Raw genomic sequence first — 21,661 nt, 5'->3', positions numbered from 1 at the left:
CTGGCTGAGAGCTGCCTCATAAAATCAGCGCTGCTTGCTTTGCTGGAGTGACTCAGAGGAAAGGATGCTTTCCCTGAAGCAACATCTATTTGGGTTATCGTAACCACCAAAGGGAGCTGGGGCTTTGTCTTTCTGTTTGTTTGTTTTTTCAGAGTCGAGCCATGGGAGTCAGCACCAACAATCTTCCCAGCTAGACAGGAACAAATTCCATGATGGCAGGGAGCGGGGAGAGGGATGTCTGCAACAGTTCTTCGTTATTTCCAGACACTGTCACGAAGGGCCAGATGGAAGGAGAAGAAAGAGCAAGAAGAATAGGTTGATTTAGACACCAAGCAGTGATGTTTTAGGAATAAAGCCATAAGAATAATTTTCTCTTCTTTTTAATTCCTTAGCTGAATCGAAGAGTCAAAACAAAAATTTCATTTCAGCTCAGCTGAAATTCTTCTTTTATTCTCAACAAAAAAAAAACAGAACTGACAAAACAAAAAGTTGTTAAATCACACTAAAAATATTTTTATTTTGCTTTCTTTAACCTTTAAGTTTGCATAAAATACTTTGTGAAATATATTTCAAAATTAAAAAAAAAAAAGGAAAATAGTTCACTTTGGAAATAGTTTGGGGATCAAAACTGTTGCCCGAAGTAGGTACAAATTTGCAAATAGTTTTGGTCAGCCTCAAATTGCATCTTCCAGTGGATCAGCTCCCTGCCTGAAAAACATTGCCCAGCCTTACTTAGGAATTAAAGGAAATCAATAATCGCTTCTCTTGCTTCTTTATCAGAGTTGCCTTTGGGCTGCAAATGCTGGCGAGGCTCTGCTTTCAGCACGGCACTGCAGCCTCAGGATGATGAGGGGAGCTCTCATTTGGGAAAAGAAGGGTGTTGCGGCTCACCCGTCCTCAGGGCAGACCTCATACTGTGGAAGTTTCCTTCTTGCCTTTCAGCCACAGCAGCTGCCATGGTTAGAGCGAGCGGGAAGATGTTGGAAGTCTCCCAGACCCGCAGCACTTTGCCAGTGGCAGAGGGAAGGCTCTTAGGGCAGCGAGAAGCAGTGTTAGCTCTGCACAGGGAGGTTTTAGGGGCTGGAGCCAGGTCTGGGTGCTTTCTGGGGGATTGCAGGGGCAGCAGCAGCTTGAAATGTCCCCGATGTCCCTGTGCTGTGGTCCTGCTGTGGGGCTGCAGGGAGACCGCCCTCCGGTTTGATGGGATTTGCTTGTTACCAATGTGATGTTTCTGAGAGCCCAAAAAAGCGCGTGCACATCTCGCCCTGTGGCTTGTGTGCTTGCACAGCCCTCCCCGTGTTCCTCTTGTAGCAAGGATTTTCACTTAGCTTTCACCGCAGTGTTTTTCCTCTCCTCCTTCCAAGAGCAGTCACACACAGTCCGCTGCCAGTTGTCAGGTCTTCAGTAGTAAAAGCTGAGGTTACGAGAACCTGGAGAGCTTTCTTTGCCCGCCTCCTGAAACCCCAGTTTGCATTTTGGAGGTTGTAAGACAGCAAAGCCTTGGCAGACTTGCCTTCAGCTCCCTCTGGCTACAGGGGCACAGTTTAACCTTTGATGGAGCTGTGCCTTTTTGGCAGAAGTACTGCAGATAAGCTAGGCTTATCCAGGCTAGTTCCCAAGCCTTCCCGAACTTCTCTGATCTTGTGGGTTTGTTTTACCCCACTTGTATGGTCAGATTTTCCTTCTAGTTTGATAACAGATCCTGAGCATATGGTTTCACGAAGGGGATGCTCTCTCAAGACCACGGGCAAAGGCAAGTTGTTTAGACTGAGTGATGCCTAATATTAGGGCTTGTTCGGACCCTTCCTTGCTGTTCCCAATGAATAAATCGGTTCTCAGGACCTTCCCCATGATAAAGAAGCTTTGAAGCAGGGGAATGGCCATGGCAGGGAGCCCTGTCTTCTCGGCAGCCTCCAGCAGAGCCGCTGGGTGGAGCAGCCCCGAGGCTGCTCTGCCTCAGCAAGGAGCTGAGCAAGTCCTTGAGCAAGGCTAGGAAGTGCACGACTGGCCCGTGCCCAGTCCTGTTCTCGCTCTCCTTCCCACACCGAGGCTGACTCAGTGCTTCCTTCCAGTTGCATAGCAGTTTCCACTGCTTTTTTGCAACGTGCTGCAGTGGAAGGGGTGTAAAGAAGGACCAAGGCGCAGAGCCGGGAAGGCGGATCATCGGGTCCGTTGCATTCGTGATGGGAACAAAAAACCTGAGGTTTCTTGTGCAAGAAGCCGGAGGCTGCTAGTAAATCTCAGCGTCTCCTAGTAAATCTCAGCGTCTCCTGCTCTCCATGCTCCTCTTGTGCTTCCAGTTACTGGAAGAGGTGAGGAGATGCCATAGGGCTGTAAATCCTAGCTTGCCTCCAACTGCTCAGCTCATTCTTTCCCGCCCTCCATTTGGAGCCAGGTGGTGGCCAAGAAATGTGGCAGATTTGGGTCCCGTTCAGAAATAAATCGCTCTGGAGAGATCATCCCAGCTGGCCAGAGGAATGGGCGACAAAACTTACTGGCAGGATCAGGAAAATCTGCAGAGCCTCTGAGAGTGGGAAATCGACACCCCAAAATGGGGCAGATGGTGTCAGGGCTGTGGTGCTGGGCTCTGTGGGCTTGGAAACACTGCCCAGGGTACGGAGTCTCCCCCTGTCCTCCTGCTGAAATTCAGCAGTTAATGCTGGCCACAACAAAACGGGATGGAGGACTGCAGTTCCCAGAAGACCAGCCGTAGTGAAACAGAGCCTGGCCCAGGGCACCAGGGGTCTGGGAAGGAGACTCATGCTCCACCAGGGACCGTGACTTGTATTTCAGATTGCAGAGGTGTCCTGGCCCTGGACCTGGCCTTGTTCTTGAGCAAATCGCACCCTTGGGCCAGTCGGATGATGGTGCCAATCTCATCCCGCAGCCCCTGTGAGTTTAACTTCATTGGGAATCTTTGCTGTGCACCAAGATCCTTCCCGGTGCACAGGCATCTTTTTTTTTTTTGTTGCTTTTTCCTGTCCCAAAAGAAAGCAATTAACAGGATTCCTCCCGCTGAGAGCTGACGTCCCTCCAGCTGGCCTGGCATGCACGAAGCAGCCCCTGGCCTCCTGCAGGCGGAGGGAGGAGTGCTAGGAGGCAGCGCGGATTTATTTGGCCGTGACGTTTTCGAGGCCGTGACTGCGAAGGGGTTTTTAGGGTGAGCGGCAGAGCGAGGCTGCAGCAGCGAGGGAGCTGCCAGGCTCAACCTCCCTGCCTCGTAGCAGCCATTTTCCAGACTTGTTTGCGATCGAGATTTCCTCTTCCACAGACTCTCGTGTCATTGTTCCCCTTACGGGGCCTCACCGGTCATTGCCTTGTGATGGAAAATATGAGGTTGCAGGGGCCAGAGCAGAGGCATTCCTTCAAGCTTAAAAGGGAAAACAGAGCCCTAGCACAGAGGAGCCCCTGCGAGAGGTGTGCCTGGCTCCCTCGCTGCTAGGAGCATCTCGCTGCAAGAGAAATCAGCTGTTTGGCAGATGGCTTTCCCCTCTTCGTTAGGTTACGGGGAGAAAAGCCTCCTTCCTCCAGTCACTGCATCCCTTTCCTTGTGGGCACCAGCTCCTGCCTGCTCGCTGTGGGACACCAGAAAGCCCTGGGTGCTGTGCTAGGGCTGCTGTCCCTGCCATGCAGCTTGCATCGCATCTGGGTGTGCTTGAGGACCTCCTGTGACACGTGACTGGTCACCCAGGGGAGCCGAGGCGGAGAAGCAGCCCTCCTGTGCAGGCACAGGGCCGGGCACGAACCCAGCTGGGACACGGGGAGGCAGAGCTCTGCGCCACCTCCCCGGCCTCTGCAAGGCAGCCTGGTTTGTGTCAGCGGTATGTCAGATGCCTCTGTCTCCCTGACAGAGCCGCAGACAACATTGCCACCAGCGATGTTGCCTTTTCCCCGGCCCCGTGCTGAGCTCACCGACCCGATGGGCCCCTCTTATCTCAGAGCTCTGCTGGAGCCTCGGCCGCTTGCCCTCTCCATGGCCTGATGCGATGGATGCAGGGATTCCTGAATCCATCAGCCGGTTTCTGCCTCAGCTGGTCGAGGCCTCCAAGATGATGGGATCCAGCTGGTTTCGTGACCCCGGGTGACTGGCTTAATGAGGGGGGCCTGCGGATAACCACCCGGAGGAGGGAGGTCACGAGCTGCTGTGTAGCTAGCTGACAAGCCGTGCAGAGAGCTGCTGGGAGCTGGGCCTCGTTAGTTCTCCTGCTCACGGAAGGGCTTCAGGATCTGGGGGAGCAGTAAGAGTTTTAATCCTGAAGTTTTAATGGCTCCGGGCCCGTTTACATCCAGTGCAGGCCTCATGCTGACACCTTTCATGTAGGATGTTGTCGGCGTGGGGGATGTTGTCACGTGTGTCTGGTCGCAGTCCCCTGAGGAATCCAGCGCTGGTCAAGGCTTTGCCACACAAACCCGACCTCTTTTCATTTCCTCTTTAACTAACTAACTTGGGGACAGCCCGTTTCCAGGCCTTCTGAGCTGCCCGTGGACGTCTCCGCTGGTCTGAGCCACAGGACGTGTACCATGTACCTCCCAGGAGCAAGGGCAGGGAAGCTGTTGGACGTGGTGGTGGCTCCAGAGGGTGCCCCTTTGGATAGCACCAGACCTGAGGAAGGGTGCAGCTGGGTCCTGAGGTGATGGCTTCAGCAACCCCTGATGGGGGCTTCCTTCCAGAGCAGATGATATGGAGCACTCCGCAGCCCCCTGTGTCATCCTAACTAATGGTGTCCTGGGAGGTAGGTTTGATCCCAGAGCTAAACTTGGGATCAGGCATGGTTCAAGCCCTGTGCGCACTGAGCTTCTCTCTGACAATTGAAAATAAAATGGGTCTTAAGAGCAATTTGTCCCAGGTTTCTTGCAGAGCCTGCAGATTCCCTGAAGCAATATCCCTAAAAAAGAGAAATTTTGGGGTTCATCTCACCGTCTGTTTACATTGGGGGTGCTTGCTTGTTTCGTGCTGATCTGTTCTGTTTGCACTGCTGCCAAATTTCCGCCCCGTCACACCAGTGTGTTGGAGAGTCCAGGGAGCTGCTGCAGGAATTAGGTCAGGTTTGCTCATTAGTCCCAAACGAGAGCAGTGGGAGAAACGTGCTGCCAGAGCCGGCGGCACAGACGGCTGGAGGTGACAGACTGCCTGGCCCTGTGCTCCCTCCAGCGTGCACGGGACCGGCTCCCCTGGCGCCTCTGCAAAAGCCATTTAGCACAGAGACACGCTTGGGTAGCGGGATGAAATGCACGAGCCGAATGCTTTCTCAGTGCCCAGCCCTCTCTTTGGATGTTGCAGCACGACATAACGTCTCTCCTTCCCAGTCCCACCACAGGAAGGAGAGAGGTTTGGGAGTCAGGAGACGGGGCAAGGCTTGCAACCCCAGGCATCACCGTGTTGCCCTTTGGTTTTGCCTTATCTGTGTAGTGCTCAGGCCTGTATAATGCATCGGATTGCCTCCCCGAGGAGCTTTCGTTGTTACTGCTCTAGAGTGCTTTGATTTCCTGGCACATCAGGCATTATGAAGATGCGAAGCCTTGATTTTACAGCAAACCACACGGAGCGTTTTACGAGAGTTGGAGTCGTTTTACAGATTTCCATGCGGTGATACCAAAAGAGTAAAAAGCGCTGCAGACATTGTTGATAGCAGAAAAGCTTTTTGCTCCCGTCAGAAGGACGGCAGGTAGTGTTTCTCCAGTGCGGCCTGGGCTGCTGAGAAGACTCTTGAGATCTCAGAGAAGAGACTTCATACAACAGAAACAATCCAGAGCAGGCCAGCAGGCAAAGTATGCTGAAGACCAGGGCAAGGTCATTGAGAAAATGCTCTGCTCTCACTGGGGGCTGTTCAATAAAGACAGCAACTAGCTGTGAAATTGTGGCAAAGAAGCAAAAGTAGAAAAAAAAAAAAGAAAAAGAAAAAAAAATGTGCTCAGCATTTGTCATTATATGTATCAATAATGCTCCTCAGGCAGATTCTGCTCCTTTTTGATCACCTACGTGCAAAAGTATATGGTGGAGCTACAGAGACAGCACAAATGAGCAGAGACAAAGAATAATACTCGGATGGGGAGGTAAGAAGTCTTTGACTTCTAAGTGGAAATTGTCAGATGAAACGAGGGTCACAAAAAAAATTAACGGCAAACCAAGGAATTAAACCAGGGTCTCAAAGTCAGAAGCCCTGGTCTTCTCTTCTAAGAGTCTAAGAAAAAAGAGACCTTAAACTGGTGAAAGCAAATGGAGGTTTTTTTGAAAACGTGATTAACCTGTGGAAATTGTCCCTGATAGCTGTCAACTGTTTGAGAATGCAGTGGGACTCAACAAAAAAAAAATAAAATAAAAAAGAAAAAGGATTTGACAATGACATGAACAACAGGAATATTTATGATGACTTTAGCTAAGAGAAAATTGTAAAGCGTAAAAATTGTGCTGCAGGGCATAGGTCAACAGCTAGCTGTCAGGGACCAGGAAGAAATTTTCTCAGTGAGAAGGTTACTGTGTAATTATCCATGACAGTGCTTCTTCCTTTGAAGCATTTAGGCTTGACCAGTGGAGGCAAGATAATGGGTCGTGTAGTTTTGTGAAGTTTTTTTGTGACAGGGGCATTATCTGATGCCTGATGGCGATTTCTTCCTTCTGTTTGGTGTCATACCTTTCTCTGGGGTTATATTCACCTTCTTCTTAAACGTATGAAGCAAAGACATTTCTGCTGCCTACCCTCCATGAAATAATATGAAGGCAGCAGTCCTTGACTTCGGGGAATTACTCTCGCCACTTACACTAGATTTTCTTTTGCTTGTGTTTGCTCCGGTTCTCCTAGGTGATTTTCAGGGAATGACCTCGAGGAAACCTTCTATTGCTGGGGCTGTAACCCTGGCTCCTTTGTCTGCTTCTGGTTATTGTCTGAGCTGTCCATCTACTGCAGTCATGTCTGTCTTGCTCTGTCATCTGCACCTTGCCAGCTTGGTGCTCTGTGCTCCAGCCTAGAAGCTAAATGTATTAATTTTTTTAAGCTGTGTCAAGGGCTGCTGCTGCTGGTTCGGGTGACTTGATGTATTTTGTGTCTCTTTCTTTGTGTCTTTCAGGAAGAGCCGAGGAGCAAATCTAAAATCTGTGCCAACGTCTTCTGCGGAGCCGGGCGGGAATGTGCAGTGACGGAGAAGGGAGACCCGACCTGCCTCTGCATTGAGGTAGGGGGGCAGAGCAGCTCCTGCATCGCCACCTGCCCCCTTAGGGCTGGGCTACAGCCGCTGGTGGGGTCCTGAGGGCTGTTCTGGAGCAGCTGCAAATGCACAGCGGTTCTTCAAACAGCAGGGCCTGTCCCTGCGGTGTGTACATTGTCCGGGGCTCGCAGCTGTGCTGCTCACACAGCCGCCTCGAGCCTTTACACACATGGGAGACTTGGCTGGGGGTCTTTTGCTGGGAAAGCCCAGTAGGGTATTGATATGCAGCTGGCTGTGGAGGGCACTGAAGGAGTGGTCTGCAAGCTGCAAGACGGCCCTCCCTCCCTGGGGTCTTGTTTGAGGAGGTTACAAGCACCCTACTAAAAAATCAGCCTTTGTAAAATGGAAATAATTGCGGTGGAGTGTTGTGAGCATGAATAGCTTCCTCCAGCAGGGAGCTGGAGATGATTAGAAGAGCCTTTCCCAGCTGTAGAGACAGAGTGTCTCCCTGCTCCGCCCTGCTCCGTGCTTTCAAACCATTCCTGCCTGGCTCCTGGGCATGGGCTCGCTGCTCCGGCCTCCCTCAGAGCCTGCAGCTCAGACGGGGCCAGCCTGGGCACTGCGGAGGGAAATGCTCCATTAGCAGGCATCTGGACAGGCTTGGCCAGCCTGAAAGAAGCACGAGACAGAAGTCTACACCCTGCACAGTGGCACTGGTGAAGTCTCTCTCTGCTCGAGGTTGTGCTGTCTGCTCTTGGCTGGTGGTTTGTGCTAAATTCAGAGGCTGAAAGGTGGAGCAGAGTCCACAGGGAGCTGTAGCAGAGCTGAGCAAGCAGAGGAGCCATGTCTGTGGCTGCAGGACCATGCTCAGTATTTATGCTGGGTGCTGATTTCTCTGCTGTGCTCTGCTTTCAGGGAGGCTCCTGTTGTGGTGCTGGTGACTGGGGCGGTGATGGAGGGAAGCCTTTGAATCACAGATTTTCCCATTTGGTTTTTTCTGGGGCGGCAATGGGAGGGTTCAAAGGCCTTTTGGGCTGGGCTGAACCTGGGATGTGCCTGCTCCCTCTAGCTGTCCCAAAGAGGCAGGTAAATCACCCTCTTCTCTGTCTCTCTTGCAGCAATGTAAACCTCACAAGAGGCCTGTATGTGGCAGCAATGGCAAGACGTACCTGAACCACTGTGAGCTGCACCGTGACGCCTGCCTCACTGGCTCCAAGATCCAGGTGGATTATGATGGACACTGTAAAGGTAACCCTGTGTCGGGGGGCTGTGAGGGATGGCTACTGTGTAAGGGAGGGGGAGCTGGGAGCCCAGCCTGGTAGCAAGGCAAGGCAGAGGCCTCAAGAGCCAGGACCCTGTCCTGCAAGCAAAGTAAAAGCCTGGAGCAAGCCTGGGAATGGTAGCCAGGCTCAACCAAGAGTCCAGATCACCAGGCACATTTGTGGTGATGAACTAGGTCTGAAGCTGAGCCATGAAATCAGGTCAGGATCAGGTCTGGTGATGGTAACCAGGATCAGGCACAGGCCACAAGTAACCATGCAGGTCCGTAGTGATGCAGCAAGACTGAAATCCAGGTGAGAAGGCAGTACCCAGGTCAAGGCCAGGATCAACGAGGTCAATGACCAGGGACAGGAATGCTTGCAATAGAGCTGGAGACAGGCATAATTTCAGGCAATGACTAGGGACTGAGGCATGAGCTGAAATGGAGCCCCTGAGCAAATGGGTAGACCGTGGCTGGAGGCCTTAGGTCCAGCTGTCCCTCACTAGTGCACTCAGTTACCTGACACTTCGGGTGTGGTGGGCTGTTGGACATACCGTCTCCCTGGGTTCCTGGGAGTGGGGCACTCAGGAGGAGCAGGGCAATGTCTTGCTCCTGCCGCAGGCTCCTGACTGCCTTGTGGTGAGCCTGTGGCTTCAGCCAGGCAGCTCTCTCAGCCTACCTGCTGAGGAAAGGTCAGACTCTCAGGATAAACCTCTGAAGCCTACACTGCCATCCTTGTTCATGGGGGACCTCAAGAACATCGATGAGATCCTCCCCGAGCCTTCTCTTCCCCAGGATGAACAGTCGCAGCCCTCTAAGTGTCCTCTCATATGACAGATGCTCCGGTCCCTTTGTCATTTCTGTGGCCCTTGTGATTCCAAAAACTCCTGTCTCTTGCCCGATAGCACCCAGGGTGGGAAGAAGTTCATATTGCTTCTTGTTGCATCAGAAATGTCATCTTCTGTCTTTCCTTTAACAGAGAAAAAGTCTGAGAATCCAGCTGCAAGTCCAGGTGAGAAGCCATCTCCTTACCTGCCAGGGGCCTCTGTGTGTATTTGGGAAGAAGGTCAGCTGGGGGAGCTGCACAGCCTTGTGTACGAGCGATACCTCTGCACTGGCTGTAGCAGAGCCTAGGTTGATAAATCAGCGGAATTGCTTGGCTCCTCACTCCTGGGTAACCTTTCAGATCTCATACATCTCCTGGGCTCTTAACTGTGCTGGGAAATCTTAGGGATTCTGGGCATGTACAAGGTGAAGTGAAGCAGTTTGCCCCTAGGGAGGCAGGCCGTGTTCATCACCCAGACTGAGGGAAGAGACTCAGAGTTCCTTGGGGATCAACAACACAGTAACTCTGGAGCTGTCCTCCCCAGCTCCAGGAGCACTCTTTTAAAAGGAGACTTTTCTTCAGAAGTGATTCACTGATGGGAGCCCAGGGGCGGAGGGACAACACTGTGTAATGAGTGGGACATTTTGGGGGCAGTCAGGAGGTGTAGCTGAACCGCCTCTCCCATCAGCCAACAAGTGTCTTTGGTTCCTTGTGCCTTATTTCTCTCTGTATCTGTTGCCCTGTATACTTAGACTATGGATTTTGGGGCCATGGCCTGTGCTTTATCCGGGGACCCTGTTCCCACCCATGGCCTGTAAGTGCTGGAGCTGTATAATCATCAGCTTCAGCTTCCTAGGAGACATGAGAGCAAACCCTCATACAAGCAAAGGACCATGTCAGAGCCTGGCCATCACCTCAAAGCAGTTTCAATGAAGCTCAAATTTAAACATGAAGAATCCTTATGGGTTTTTTATTTACGTTGGTCTGTCCAGTTGTGATTGTAGTCATTGGATTCAGAAGGAGATCCTGATTGTGTGTAACTGACACGCACGCAGATTTCCCTTCTGGCTCCATTCACCTCTGGACAGGTGCGACAACTCTGATAAATACAAAATACAAAGTCTAAATACAAAGTTTGATACTAATACACAAAATGATGCGTCCCTAGAGAAACCTGTGCATCTGGAGAGCGCTGACAACATGCTCAACTGGACCCCCTCTAATTTCCAGTCTGAGTGGGCAAACTGGGATTTTGAAGAAACAAAATCTCGTGAGATATTAGGCCCTAAAATTCAAGTTTTGGGGAGAGCATCATGGAAGGCTTGCTCAGTCTAGTCTTTGCCCTTGCAGCAGATGGGAGTTTTCGTACCCGAGGGCTCGTGGCCAAATGCCTGTTCTGCGTGGCGTTGGAAAGCCTGGGGACACACAAAATCCAGGGCCACTCGGTCGCCTTCCTCCCTCAGTCTGGGGACTGTTCATGCCGAGATGAGTCAGCGTAGCTCGGGGCTGCTATTCCACAAGCTTTAGGGGACTGCAAGGCGGCTGAGTGTTGGCAGGGGTGTTGTTTTCTGGCCTTGCCACATGGTGTCACCCACAGCCCGTCCGCCGTTCAGCACATGGCACCTCTGCTTTGATCTGTCCGTGGATCATCTCCAAGGGGCCTGCAGACTGCCATCAGGACTGTCTGCTTGGCTTTTATTTCCAGTCCCCTCTCTGTGGTCTCCCTGCCAACATTGTTTCTCTCGCCCTTGCTTTCTCTCCCCCTACCCCGTCTCCTGTGACAGTTGTCTGCTACCAGTCGGACAGGGATGAGCTTCGTCGCCGCGTCATCCAGTGGCTGGAAGCTGAGATTATCCCAGACGGATGGTTTTCCAAGGGCAGCAACTACAGTGAAGTCCTGGACAAGTACTTCAAGGCAAGTAGGGCCTGCCTCAGGGGCTGGAGGACATTTCTTGGCCAGCCATGCCCCCCATCGAAGAGGCTGCACAGTGTGGAGATGCTGAGATGGGGGCCAGAAGGGTCTGGTGTGCCCTGCAGCGTGGTGTGTTGTGGGCTGCCTGCAGCAGCTGCATGGAGAAGTGACCTGTCTCCTGGTATCTGACCTGCCCTGGGGAAAAGAAGATAGGCAGGACAACCATGCATGTCGTATGGGGGAAAAAAATCTGATCTTAGAGGTCAAAAGCTAGCCAGAGGACAAAAGGTGGGTGAAATTGCTGGGAATGCAGCTACGTGGAGCAGCAAGCTGGGGCGGAGGCTGCTGATCCTTTGTTCCTTGCAGTCCCAAGGCCACACTGAGATGGAGACAGGGGACGTGTAGGGGCTTAGAGGGGAATATGTGCCTGCAAGGAGCGTGGTCCAGCTGTGGCAGAGAGCTGGCAGTTCCCTGGTGCTCTGCGGGGAGAGGGGAACCTCCATGAGCCCCCAGCATTAACGCCATGCCTCTTCCCTCCTCCCCGCCAGCCTGTCTCTCATCCCATCCCCACCCCCTTTTATAACCCGCGGATCACACGCTTCTCCCATGCTCCTGCCACATGCACTGCTGCCTCCCTCCCCCTCACGCCCGGCTCTTGATAAAGACTTCAAAGCATTCGGGACGGAGCTGGAGGAGCAGGTGGGGAAGTGGGGGGAGCACTTAAATCATAAGCTGTTGACAGCGAGAGATTAATGGTGCCTGACAGGAGTTAGTGCTGCAAGCAAATTTGCCATGGCAATGGCACCCCCTGGTGAGACAGAGGAGCCGGTCCCTGTGCTCCAGAGAGCATCTTCCCTTTTGTAGCCATTAATTCTGCCTCTTCTGTGGAAACCCACTTGTGGCCCACTGCCTCAGGCACCCCACCAGCACCCAAAAGCTGTATTTTCCCCTGTACATGTCCTGACCCCAGCCACCTTCGCAGGGGACCTGCCCAGGCCATGGGTTTTGCCAAAATGCATGAGCCAGCCCTGGGCTTGTTCTGCTGCCATGCACAGCCTGGTCACCCCCCGCCAGCCCACACCAGTGAAATCCCATGGCTGTGGCTCATGTTCCCTTATTTTCCCCCTTTTTGTGGAGCGCTGATGCCCGGCACGAGTAGGCAAAAGTTTCCATGACAAAGCCATACCCTTTCTTGGACCAAACTTCCTTCTCTGTCAGGTGGTAATCCACCGTGTCAACAGCCCAAAGAGCTTTGAAATACTTTCAAAGCAGAATGCAGGGCTTGGAGCAACTCAGACAAATCCAAGCAAGGCAAGCTAAATGGGTCCACGCGTGCACAATTTGTTTCACCAACGAGCCTGAGATGTCTGCCTCACCCAGCCCGGAGCTCCATGTGCTGCCCTGGAATAGCCCGACTCCTGCCCTGCAGGCAATAAACACTGGAAGCAAGGAGGAGGTGAAGGTTTTCCCTTTTCTCCTTGACCAGAGGAGTTTGCAGATGTGGCATTAAGCTGGAAGCCTGCCTTGCGTAAGTCACTGGGATGTGGGTCATACACCAGGCAGGCCTTGACCTTGAAGGACATTGTTTCGGAGGCATTAGGCCAGCAGTGGGAAGCTGCTCTGTTTTGGAGGGTCTCTGGGGGAGCAGGTAAGTGCAGACCATTGTCTTGAAAGGCAAGAAAGCCAGCTTAACCAAGTCTGGGTCATTAAGAGAGCTGTGGCCACTTCTAAAAGAAACAGCGGGGGAAGAGGCTTCAACATCTTGCAGAAGCTGAAACACGTTGGCAGCGTGGTTATACACAGGCTACAGCGCTCAGAGTAATTTTCCTAGCCCTGTAGGTTTCTGCTGAACCACAGAGGTAACAGCAGGCAGCCGCTCTGAATGTTCTTGGAAGCCCTGCACGGGGGGCACGGTGACCTGCCCCGAGCCACACGGCGAAGATTGACCAGCATCTCGTGCAGCAGACCGCTTGCAGAATTCATTTTCCCCTCACTGCAATGCAGCTGTCTCTGAGGGGGCCCGGCAGTTCCTGCTGCGTGCCCCGCGCTGTGATATGACATCTCCAAACAGGGAGGCAAAATGCAATTACTGCTGTGGGAGTAAAGCCAGGACTTTGGGGCTAAAAAGTCTGCTCTTCGGTGGCAGGAGCCCTGTCAGGACCCTATGAAGTCGGTGGCAAGGCATTTAGCTGTTGCATTAAACTGTTCCTTTGCTGGGTTCAGCAGAAAATTACTTCCTGTGATTTTCCCTTTTGTCACTGTCACAGTTCAGGCACAGCTTTGGATTTTCACATATTGGAAAGCTGACACCTTCTTGAGCACAACTGGTCTGCTTTAAGGCGGGAGGTATATAAGAAGGCTAGGAGCTGGCTGGAACAAAGAGAAGAAATGGGGTTAGAGCCATAAATCAAGCAGCAGGAGGTGGATGAGAGGCAGTGTAGCTTATCAGTGAGCAGGAGGCCACAGCCATGTTTCCCGTTTCTGATGCGAGTGTGGATATTTTGCTGCTTTTCTCTGAGCCTCCGTTCTTTGTGCAAAACAGGGATGACGCAACCAGTTTCACTAGCACTTCAGAAATGCTAAGTACCTGTGGAGGAATGGTAAGGAGGGGGTACCTTGGACCGATAAATCGGGTCTTCTCACATCTTGCCATCTTTCCCTGCAGAGCTTTGATGACGGCGATTCTCGCCTGGACTCCACCGAATTCCTGAAGTTTGTGGAGCAGAATGAGACTGCTGTCAACATCACCACCTACATGGACCAGGAGACCAACAAGCTGCTCAGGTGGGCACTGGACAGGATGCCAGAGGGAGGGCAGGGAACAGATGTGGTAGAAAGGTAGAAAGCGAGCTCATGGGCAGCCTGCAGTTAGAGCTGGCGCAACCATCACATGAAAAATGTAGTTTGGTTTCCCTTTTTCTGTATGTGTGCCCCTGTGTGCGAGACAATGAGAACAGACTGCTTGTGGTTAGGTTGTGCTTGCATCTGTACTCGTGTGACAGCATGTAGGTGTCAGCAGGGTGCTATTCCTGCTGCCTGATTTGTTCCGAATACACCCCCCTCCACGTCCCAGCCCTTCTCCAGCCAGGGAGCATTTTGTGTCTGTTTTTCTTTTGTATACATCAGTGAGATTTTCTTACAGAAGCCCTTTCTGCCAGGCATCTCAGAGCCTTTCTAGCTGTTACTGGTTTAACTCATCTGTCCTCTGAAGCCAACAGAGGAGGGACCAGCTTGGTACAGCCCTGTGCAGAACACACCTCTGTGTTTCCTTTCAGGGGACTCTGCGTCGATGCCCTCATCGAGCTGTCAGATGAAAATGCTGACTGGAAGCTCAGCTTCAATGAATTTCTCAAGTGCCTCAGCCCATCCTTCAACCCACCAGAGAAAAGTAGGAATTCTTTGCTTGTATTGGGAAACTACTGGGGTACTGATAAGGGAGGAAAGGAAAGGAATCGGCTTTGAGCCAGACATCGGATGCCATAACTCCCAATGTTAGGGTTGACAAACACCTACCTCCCATCTTACAGCACCCCTTGTTCTTCTATCCCTGCATTGTCAACAGAACTGCTTTTTCTATCCCAGAGCTCCTGCAGCTCATGTGGTGAAAAAGATTTGGATTTTCAAAGCAAGGACGTAGGTCAAATGGATAAGGCATGCTTGGAACGTCAACGCATATATTTAACAGTGCGGAGATAGATCATGTGAGGAGTTCACGTCTGGATAACTTAGAAAAGTCAGACCAGACCAAAGTCCTGCTGTGCTCTGCCTTTCACACAGAGGCCCTCCCTGACGAATGTCTCAAAGTTCGCTATCCTTCCAAATCCTGCTTAGTGCTACAGCTCATGTGGAAGCAGCTTAGTGTTCTGCTGACCAGGCATGCGGAGCCGTTCATCTAATTGTCTCCTCGGGGGGTACTTTTCGCCTGCCGGTCCGAAGGTGCTGGGTTTGCATCCCGCTGCGGTGGCACTAAGTGGTAGACAGAGGCTATGCTTCTTAGGGAATATTAAGTTGACCTCTGTTGTTGCCTGCTTCAGTGGGAAGCTAGAGATGATCAGCTGGTTTGCACTGAACCACCACGCTTAAGCGCTTTGAGGGCCTTGACTTAACCGTGTACTAGAGCTCTGAGAAGAAATGCGAGCTAAAATGAGAAAGATTTTTTTCATTTCTTTCTTAAGGCTACGGCAAATGCACTCACCATTTCCCCAACTTCTCCCTCCTGACACAGGGCGTTGTTTCAGAGTGACCAAAACTTTCACTTTGGGGGTTCTCTTCTATGTATAAGGAATGTCAGATCTGTGTCTAGAATGTCAGATCAGGACATTCAAACAAATCCAATATCAAGATCTCATTTTGATTGAGAAATCGAAATGTGTGCTTTTGAGGAAGCAAAATGAAGTGGTTGACTTTCCCAAATTATTATTTTTTTGGCTAATTTCACACACCAAATTCAACATGAATATTTCAGTCATTGAGGTCCACTCTTGGTGGATTGGTGGCTAGAGGGAGGAAGGCCTCCTCCAAAGGCATCTCTCCTGAGTTTGTTGTCTTTGACCCACTGTGTATCTCACAACCACTGCCCTTGTTTTGTGCCTCTCTAGAGTGTGCCCTGGAAGACGAAACTTACCAGGATGGAGCAGAGACCCAGGTGGAGTGCAACCGCTGCGTCTGTGCCTGTGGGAACTGGGTGTGCACTGCCATGACGTGCGAAGGTCTGTATGCTCTCCAGAGGATGGCTTGTACAAAAGAGATTTTTCGTTTCTAGCTTTTCAAGGCCACCAACTATCCAGATTCTGTCTCTCTCCGGTTCATCAGCTTCTCTGTGGGTGGCTTCTCCATCACTCTCCTGTGTTCCAAGTGGGCGAGACCCAAGCTGGTTCTGTTCTAGAGTTCAGAAAGTGCATAACTGAGCTGGAGGCAATGCTGCTGGGGTTCGTAGGTTGGGTTTGGTGTGATGAAAACGCAGCACCAAATCTTCCAGACTAGAACTGCTTTGCATCCTGCTGGTTCAGGACATGCACAGACCAAATAAGTAACTGTCTGCAACCGTATGTTTATGTGTGTGTTGGTATCCCAACCTTGAAAGTTGCTGTGCAACGTCAAGTGATGCTGCCTACTTGGCTCCCTGCATCCGCGGCAGAAGCACGCAGTGGGACAACACTTTCTTTCACTTTCTGCCTGTGTCAGAGCAGCAGAGGGATTAGATGCTATTGTTAGGGGGATGATGAAACCAAAGAATCAGATCAGATACATCAGCAAGATGCATCTCCAGTAAGCAAAATTACCTCTTCATTACACATCAGTTATTGAGCTTGCACAGCATTGAGCTTCCACTTGTTCCTTACAAGAGGCCAAGATGTTTGAACTTATTATAGGTGCTTTTTCTAAATAACAGGAGAGGAAAGCAGAATGCAGACTCTTCCTTACAGTTTTATTTGTTATCATGGTGTAAAGAGATAAGGAGAGGCTGGAAACCCAGGTTCTGAAGTCCCAGGCAGCCACAAGGCCTATTTTCTTTCAAAGAAGGTGTGGCCAGACAATGCAAAGCCTCCTTAAGCTCAAGGTGTGCTATGGTCTGAGGCAGACTCAGGCTGATCTGCCTCTTTTTGTTTTGCCCCTGAAATCTGCGTTACCTATTTGTGATCACACTGAACTCCTTTCCTGTTTACAGGGAAGAATGAGAAGATGCCTGCTCGGAGACAGCACCCTGATCAAGACTTGACTGAGGAGGAGCTAGCTAGATACGTTCAGGAGCTGCAGAAGCATCAGGTTGGTATGAGGCTGGGAAGATGTGCTTACATGAAGTCCTCTTGTTGGAGGAGTTCCCTCTGCTTCTGTCACTTGGAGGCTTCTGGTAGACAGGGGAGCGCAGCAAAGAGATCTTCTCTGTTGCCTGGAGGGACAAATACAAGTGTTGGGCTTTGAGATATAAACCAGTGTTGGCACTGCTCGCGGGTGGACCAAAGGCTTCAGGGCACTGCCAGCTCCTGTGTCAGTGCAGAGCTTCAGTTTTGTGCTCTCTTTCCCTAGGAGACGGCTGAGAAGACCAAGAGAATGAGCACCAAGGAGATGTGAGGGGCCTCCACACCGGAGGAGCCCGGGAGGATGGGCCCAACCTGCTGCCCCGTCCTCCAGTGCTGATCTCAGTATGCACAAGTGTCTGCTACAGTTGCCCAGTCACAGATATTTACATTGTATAGCGATGGGTTATTTGTTTTGTAATACACAGAGAATGGGGCCAGGAAAGGGGAGCAGAGCCCACCTGTTCAGGGAGCTTCGTTGCTGGGGCTTTGGAAGGCTGGGAGGCAATTGCAGCAGCCCCTGGGACCCTTTCCCAGAGCAGGCAGCTGTTCCTCCCAGGAGCTAACAGGGATTTCTCGTTCCCCTGGATCTGGGGAAAGGACGGAGGTCAGTGCTGGATAGAAAAGGGGATCTTCAATCGATACAATTGTCAGCACCGGCCTTGGCTGCAGAAATACAGGCCCGACAGTTTTGTGGCTGGGTATGTGTGCTGCAGGGCATCGTTAGCCAAGGACCTTGCCCTGCTTACCCTCCCCTTTGGTTCGAGATCCTCAAGGCTGGTCAGCCTCGTGTGACACCTGAAAGTCGTGGTGCCATGCCGCGGGCACGAGTCCAGCACGTTCCTCCTTGCTTTCCACCGGACTGTCCCCAGCAGCTCCTCCAGTACATTGTGGGCTCCAACACACGGTTCCTTGTGACCTCATCTCACTCTTACTCTCCCTGCCCTCTCTTTTAAAGGTGCTATCATATTTTATTTTCTTATCACGTTCACATGCTGACTCCCCCTTTTGTTTTGTTTTGTTTTTATTACTTTATTTCCTATGGTAGTAATGCAGCGTTTGTATGTCTCGTAGCTCTAGATCTTTCAAGAAAACCCAGTCTGTGGGTTTTTTTAATTGACAGTGCTGTAATGCCCGTGCACAGTTTGTATCACACTGCACTCAGCCACCACAAACACCACAAGCGACTTGTGAGCCCTATGCTACAGGGTATTTCTCAGTCGGGGACTGCAGCGTCCCTGATGGGACAAAGAGACAGGGCTGGATCTAACAAGTTCCACCAGACCCAGGCTGACACTGCAGCTCTCTCTGTCTCTTGCTCCCTTGGCTAGCACTGACTGTGCTCTAAGTCCATGCTCAGGCTTCCCTAAATTGCCCAGGGGGGATCTGCTAGGTAGTCTAGAGAGAGAGGGACCAGGCAGTCACGTTAGTAGGGTATTTAAAAAGGCTTAACTACAGAGAAAACTGTTCGGTTGGGGTCCTGGGCTGTTAGCCATCATCTTGGGTTTTTCATCTCCCTCTGGGGTAAGGCAGCAGCATTATTCATTGATTTCAGGTGTGAGTTTGGCGTGAGGGCTGGAATCGTCATTACTGACACATTTCACAGATCAGACCATCTGTGACCGCCTTCACATCCCTTCATGGGTCACTGTCATTTGACTTGTTTCTCAGAGCATTGGTCCTAGTTATGACATGCTGTTTTGTTGACAATCACCTCTCTAGCCTCAAGCCCAGCTGATTTTCTCTTGCAGTTGTCAGATCTGTTCCATACACTTAGACGCCTGAACATCCTGTGTCCACATTCCCTTTGTGCCCCTGCTGTGCATCCCAAGCAGTTGCACATATCCATATGACTGCCTGAGATTGCTATCTTCCTGTTCGTGGACAACTTCAGCAATTGTTGCCAAGTGTCTTGCAGTCTCTAGCGCTTACTCAAGCGAAACTCCACTTGCATCAGCAGAAGCATGTTCTGCTTGAGAGGAGATCAGCAGGGCTTGTGTCCCAGCCTTCCCCTTCTGGCACAATGTTTTCCTTGGAGAGGAAGAATGAGCTGGTGCCTAGCAAGCGTAGGAAAAGAAGAAAGCTTGGTCCCTCCTGTGGTCTCACCTGAGAGCCGTATTTGTTCAAAGTTGTCTGGTCTTTGAGCTGTTCCCCTGGTGTGAATCCAGAGGACTTCCACTGACTGACACAGTGCCACATTTGCAGTGGGAGTCATAACCTACCCTGCCGTGCTTGGAGGCTTTGGCATAATAAATGCAGAAGGGCTTGCTCTTAGGGGCTTCTTCTCCCATGAAGGTCCAGATGTGAGAAGCTAGCACCTGTGATGGTGAGGGGAATGAGCCCACAGGAGCCACAGGGAATGCAGGACAGCACTATGCTGGGAGTCACTGTTTGTGTTCTGGTGGCAGGGGAACAGGAGCACCCGTTAGACACCCCCCAGCTCCTCCCCACCAGGATGAGCGAAGCAGCTTCATATGCTGGATCTGGAGTCACAGGAACGTGGTTAGTAAGTGTTTTGCTTTATTCTGACCCTGCTCTGAAAGGTAGTTCATGCCTCCCAGCTCGCTTCCTTCCAGTTTGGATCGTTAAAGTGCCTTAGAGAAAACACAACAGCTTGCCTTAAAGGCTCTCCCTGGATGGGAAGAAGATCTCATTGTCCAGTCAGGAAAATCTCCAGCTGGGAGAAGGAAAAGCATGTGCAGGAAGGGGAGGCTGACGATGGCAGAAGGTCTGTAGGCTGCAGTACGCAGTGCATTTTTGTCTCCTTCCTGTCTCCTGTGGGCATGCAGTCTGCGAGGATGGCTCCCAGGGCTGGCTGGAGAGTTGTGTGCTGGCAGTTGAGATTACAGAGCTTGCACTTGGACTGAAGGCCGAGGGATGTGCTGCTCTTTCAGGAAAGATAAGCTCTCTGACAAGCCATATAACATATCCTAGGGTAGCCTGGGGTAGGGGCGCAGGGAACGTGCCCCTGCAGAAAGCTGCCTCCAGTGGAGCTTCTTCCTCCTTGTGCCCTCAAAAAGCAAATGTACCTGTGGCAAATGGTGCCAGTTCGAAGGGCTACGGTAACCAAAAGAGAGCAAAACCTCTTGCCTCCCCACACCGAGGGGAAGGGCAGCCACTCAATGGGCAATGCCCTACATCAGGCTGGTGGGTTGCTTACGTTTGCAGGGTGACTCGGCTGCTGAGGAAGGAAGTGCTGAATCCCAGGTGTTGCCTTCTAGGACAAGAGATTGCAAAGGGCAGGGAAGGCGTTTTGTTTTGTTTTGTTTCAAAAAGCCAAATTTAACGAACAAAAAAGTCCCCCTCCTCCTTCTATACTCCCTCCTGTACGTGTGTGAAATTTATCAGTATTCTGTAGGTTTCCTTAGTGCACTTATTTTACTTGATTTTGTAATTTTTTGAAGCAGGGGGGTTTGGATATTACTGCCAAATAAAACAAAATTTAAAAAATAACACTTGTGTTATATTTCTGACAACCCTCATTTTCCTCTTCGAAACCAACCAAGCAAGCAAAACAAAGAAAGCAGCTGTCTTTCAGCACATCCCGTGATGGATACGTTTATACAGAGGTCTCCATGCACTGGAAGAATGCAGAAGGACACCAGCAGCACAGCTCGGTGCCATCGCTCTGTCCCACGTGGCATCAGGGAGGCCTCAGCCGGAGAACCTTCTGGTTTGGGCAGTGCCTTTCACAAAACGGGTGGACCAAGTGGGAAGAACCCAGAGGCAACTAAAACCTATAACCAGAGGTCTTGTAAATTTGACTTAAGGGACAAATCATCAGCCTTGGGCTAGTTAAGAAGAAAAGCCCTGAAAGTTTGCCTGGGAGAAAAGCTGGGTTACCTTGTTTTACTTGCATGCTCTTCAAGGCAGTCTAAAATAATTAACATTTCCTCTCAGTGTTACTTTTCACTCTGTAGCAAGTAATGCTACATGGCCTCTGTAGCGCTTACCAGCTTCTGTGTACATAGACTTAACGCTTGTCATTCCCTGGGCATTCAGTGCTCCTCTGTAAAATAGGTCTATTTCATTACTTTTATCTATACTGCTACAATTTCCCAGGATTTTAAAATGGAGTGAAAGGAAGTGTCAGGTACAAATTTAGCTAGATGGCACTATAAATACTGCGCCTTGTGCAACACGCATACTTGCCAAGGCTAAGTGATTTTGGGGGTGGGAGAGAGGAAGAGCAAGAAGTCTGTTGCCCACCTCTAGCAGAAGACTGGCATAAACTCTGACCTGCCCTTTTGGGGAGCAAAGCACATGTGAGTACTGGTGAGCTGCTGCACTGTGTGGCTACATGCACTTAATTACTTCGCAGTTTTGCAGCACCGTTGAGCTTCAATCTGAGAAACATGTTATTTAAGTGGCTGATCCAGACTCTGAATGGCATTTTTAAGGTATTTATTACCTTTAATTCTGAAGATGGGATCAAACTGGTCTGTCATAAGACTCAATGCCCGAAAATACCGAGCAAGTTCACAGAATACAACTTTGGTAGAATGCAGGCTCGAGGCACTGCAGGAGACCGGAGTAAAATCCAGGTGACCTTACCCGTGTGCTTACATAAAACCTCCCTCTAACCGTCCTGATCTAGCTGAAACAGCATAACCTATATACAGTGGATGGAATTATGTTGAAAAGAAATAGCTCTACTGATACAGTTTCTGCTCTTAAGCAGCTTTCTCTGGGTTTGTATCAGGGATTGCATCGGTGAATCC

General features: G+C 50.9%; 1 protein-coding gene and 1 long non-coding RNA gene across 2 annotated transcripts in view; both read left to right on the top strand.

The window, feature by feature from the left end:
* The window catches only part of LOC310886863, a 29,208-nt gene extending 22,149 nt beyond the window's left edge, over positions 1–7,059 (top strand). Inside the window, exon 3 of the long non-coding RNA XR_014575502.1 lies at positions 153–7,059. This is a non-coding gene — a long non-coding RNA (uncharacterized lncRNA). The remainder of the gene's footprint in view (positions 1–152) is intronic.
* The window catches only part of FSTL1 (follistatin like 1), a 42,860-nt gene extending 22,467 nt beyond the window's left edge, over positions 1–20,393 (top strand). Inside the window, exons 3-11 of the mRNA XM_083811986.1 lie at positions 7,066–7,170; positions 8,262–8,391; positions 9,384–9,416; positions 11,015–11,145; positions 13,808–13,926; positions 14,418–14,530; positions 15,741–15,851; positions 16,811–16,908; positions 17,170–20,393. Coding sequence (XP_083668112.1) covers positions 7,066–7,170; positions 8,262–8,391; positions 9,384–9,416; positions 11,015–11,145; positions 13,808–13,926; positions 14,418–14,530; positions 15,741–15,851; positions 16,811–16,908; positions 17,170–17,214 — 885 coding nt within the window. The 3' untranslated portion in view covers positions 17,215–20,393. The remainder of the gene's footprint in view (positions 1–7,065; positions 7,171–8,261; positions 8,392–9,383; positions 9,417–11,014; positions 11,146–13,807; positions 13,927–14,417; positions 14,531–15,740; positions 15,852–16,810; positions 16,909–17,169) is intronic.
* Positions 20,394–21,661: the final 1,268 nt, after the last annotated feature.

Source organism: Anser anser (genome assembly GCF_964211835.1).
Source record: "Anser anser genome assembly, chromosome: 1".
In the NCBI taxonomy this organism is placed as follows: Eukaryota; Metazoa; Chordata; class Aves; order Anseriformes; family Anatidae; genus Anser; species Anser anser.
Note: the sequence above shows the minus strand (reverse complement) of the source record. Positions and strands in the feature narration are given on the sequence as shown.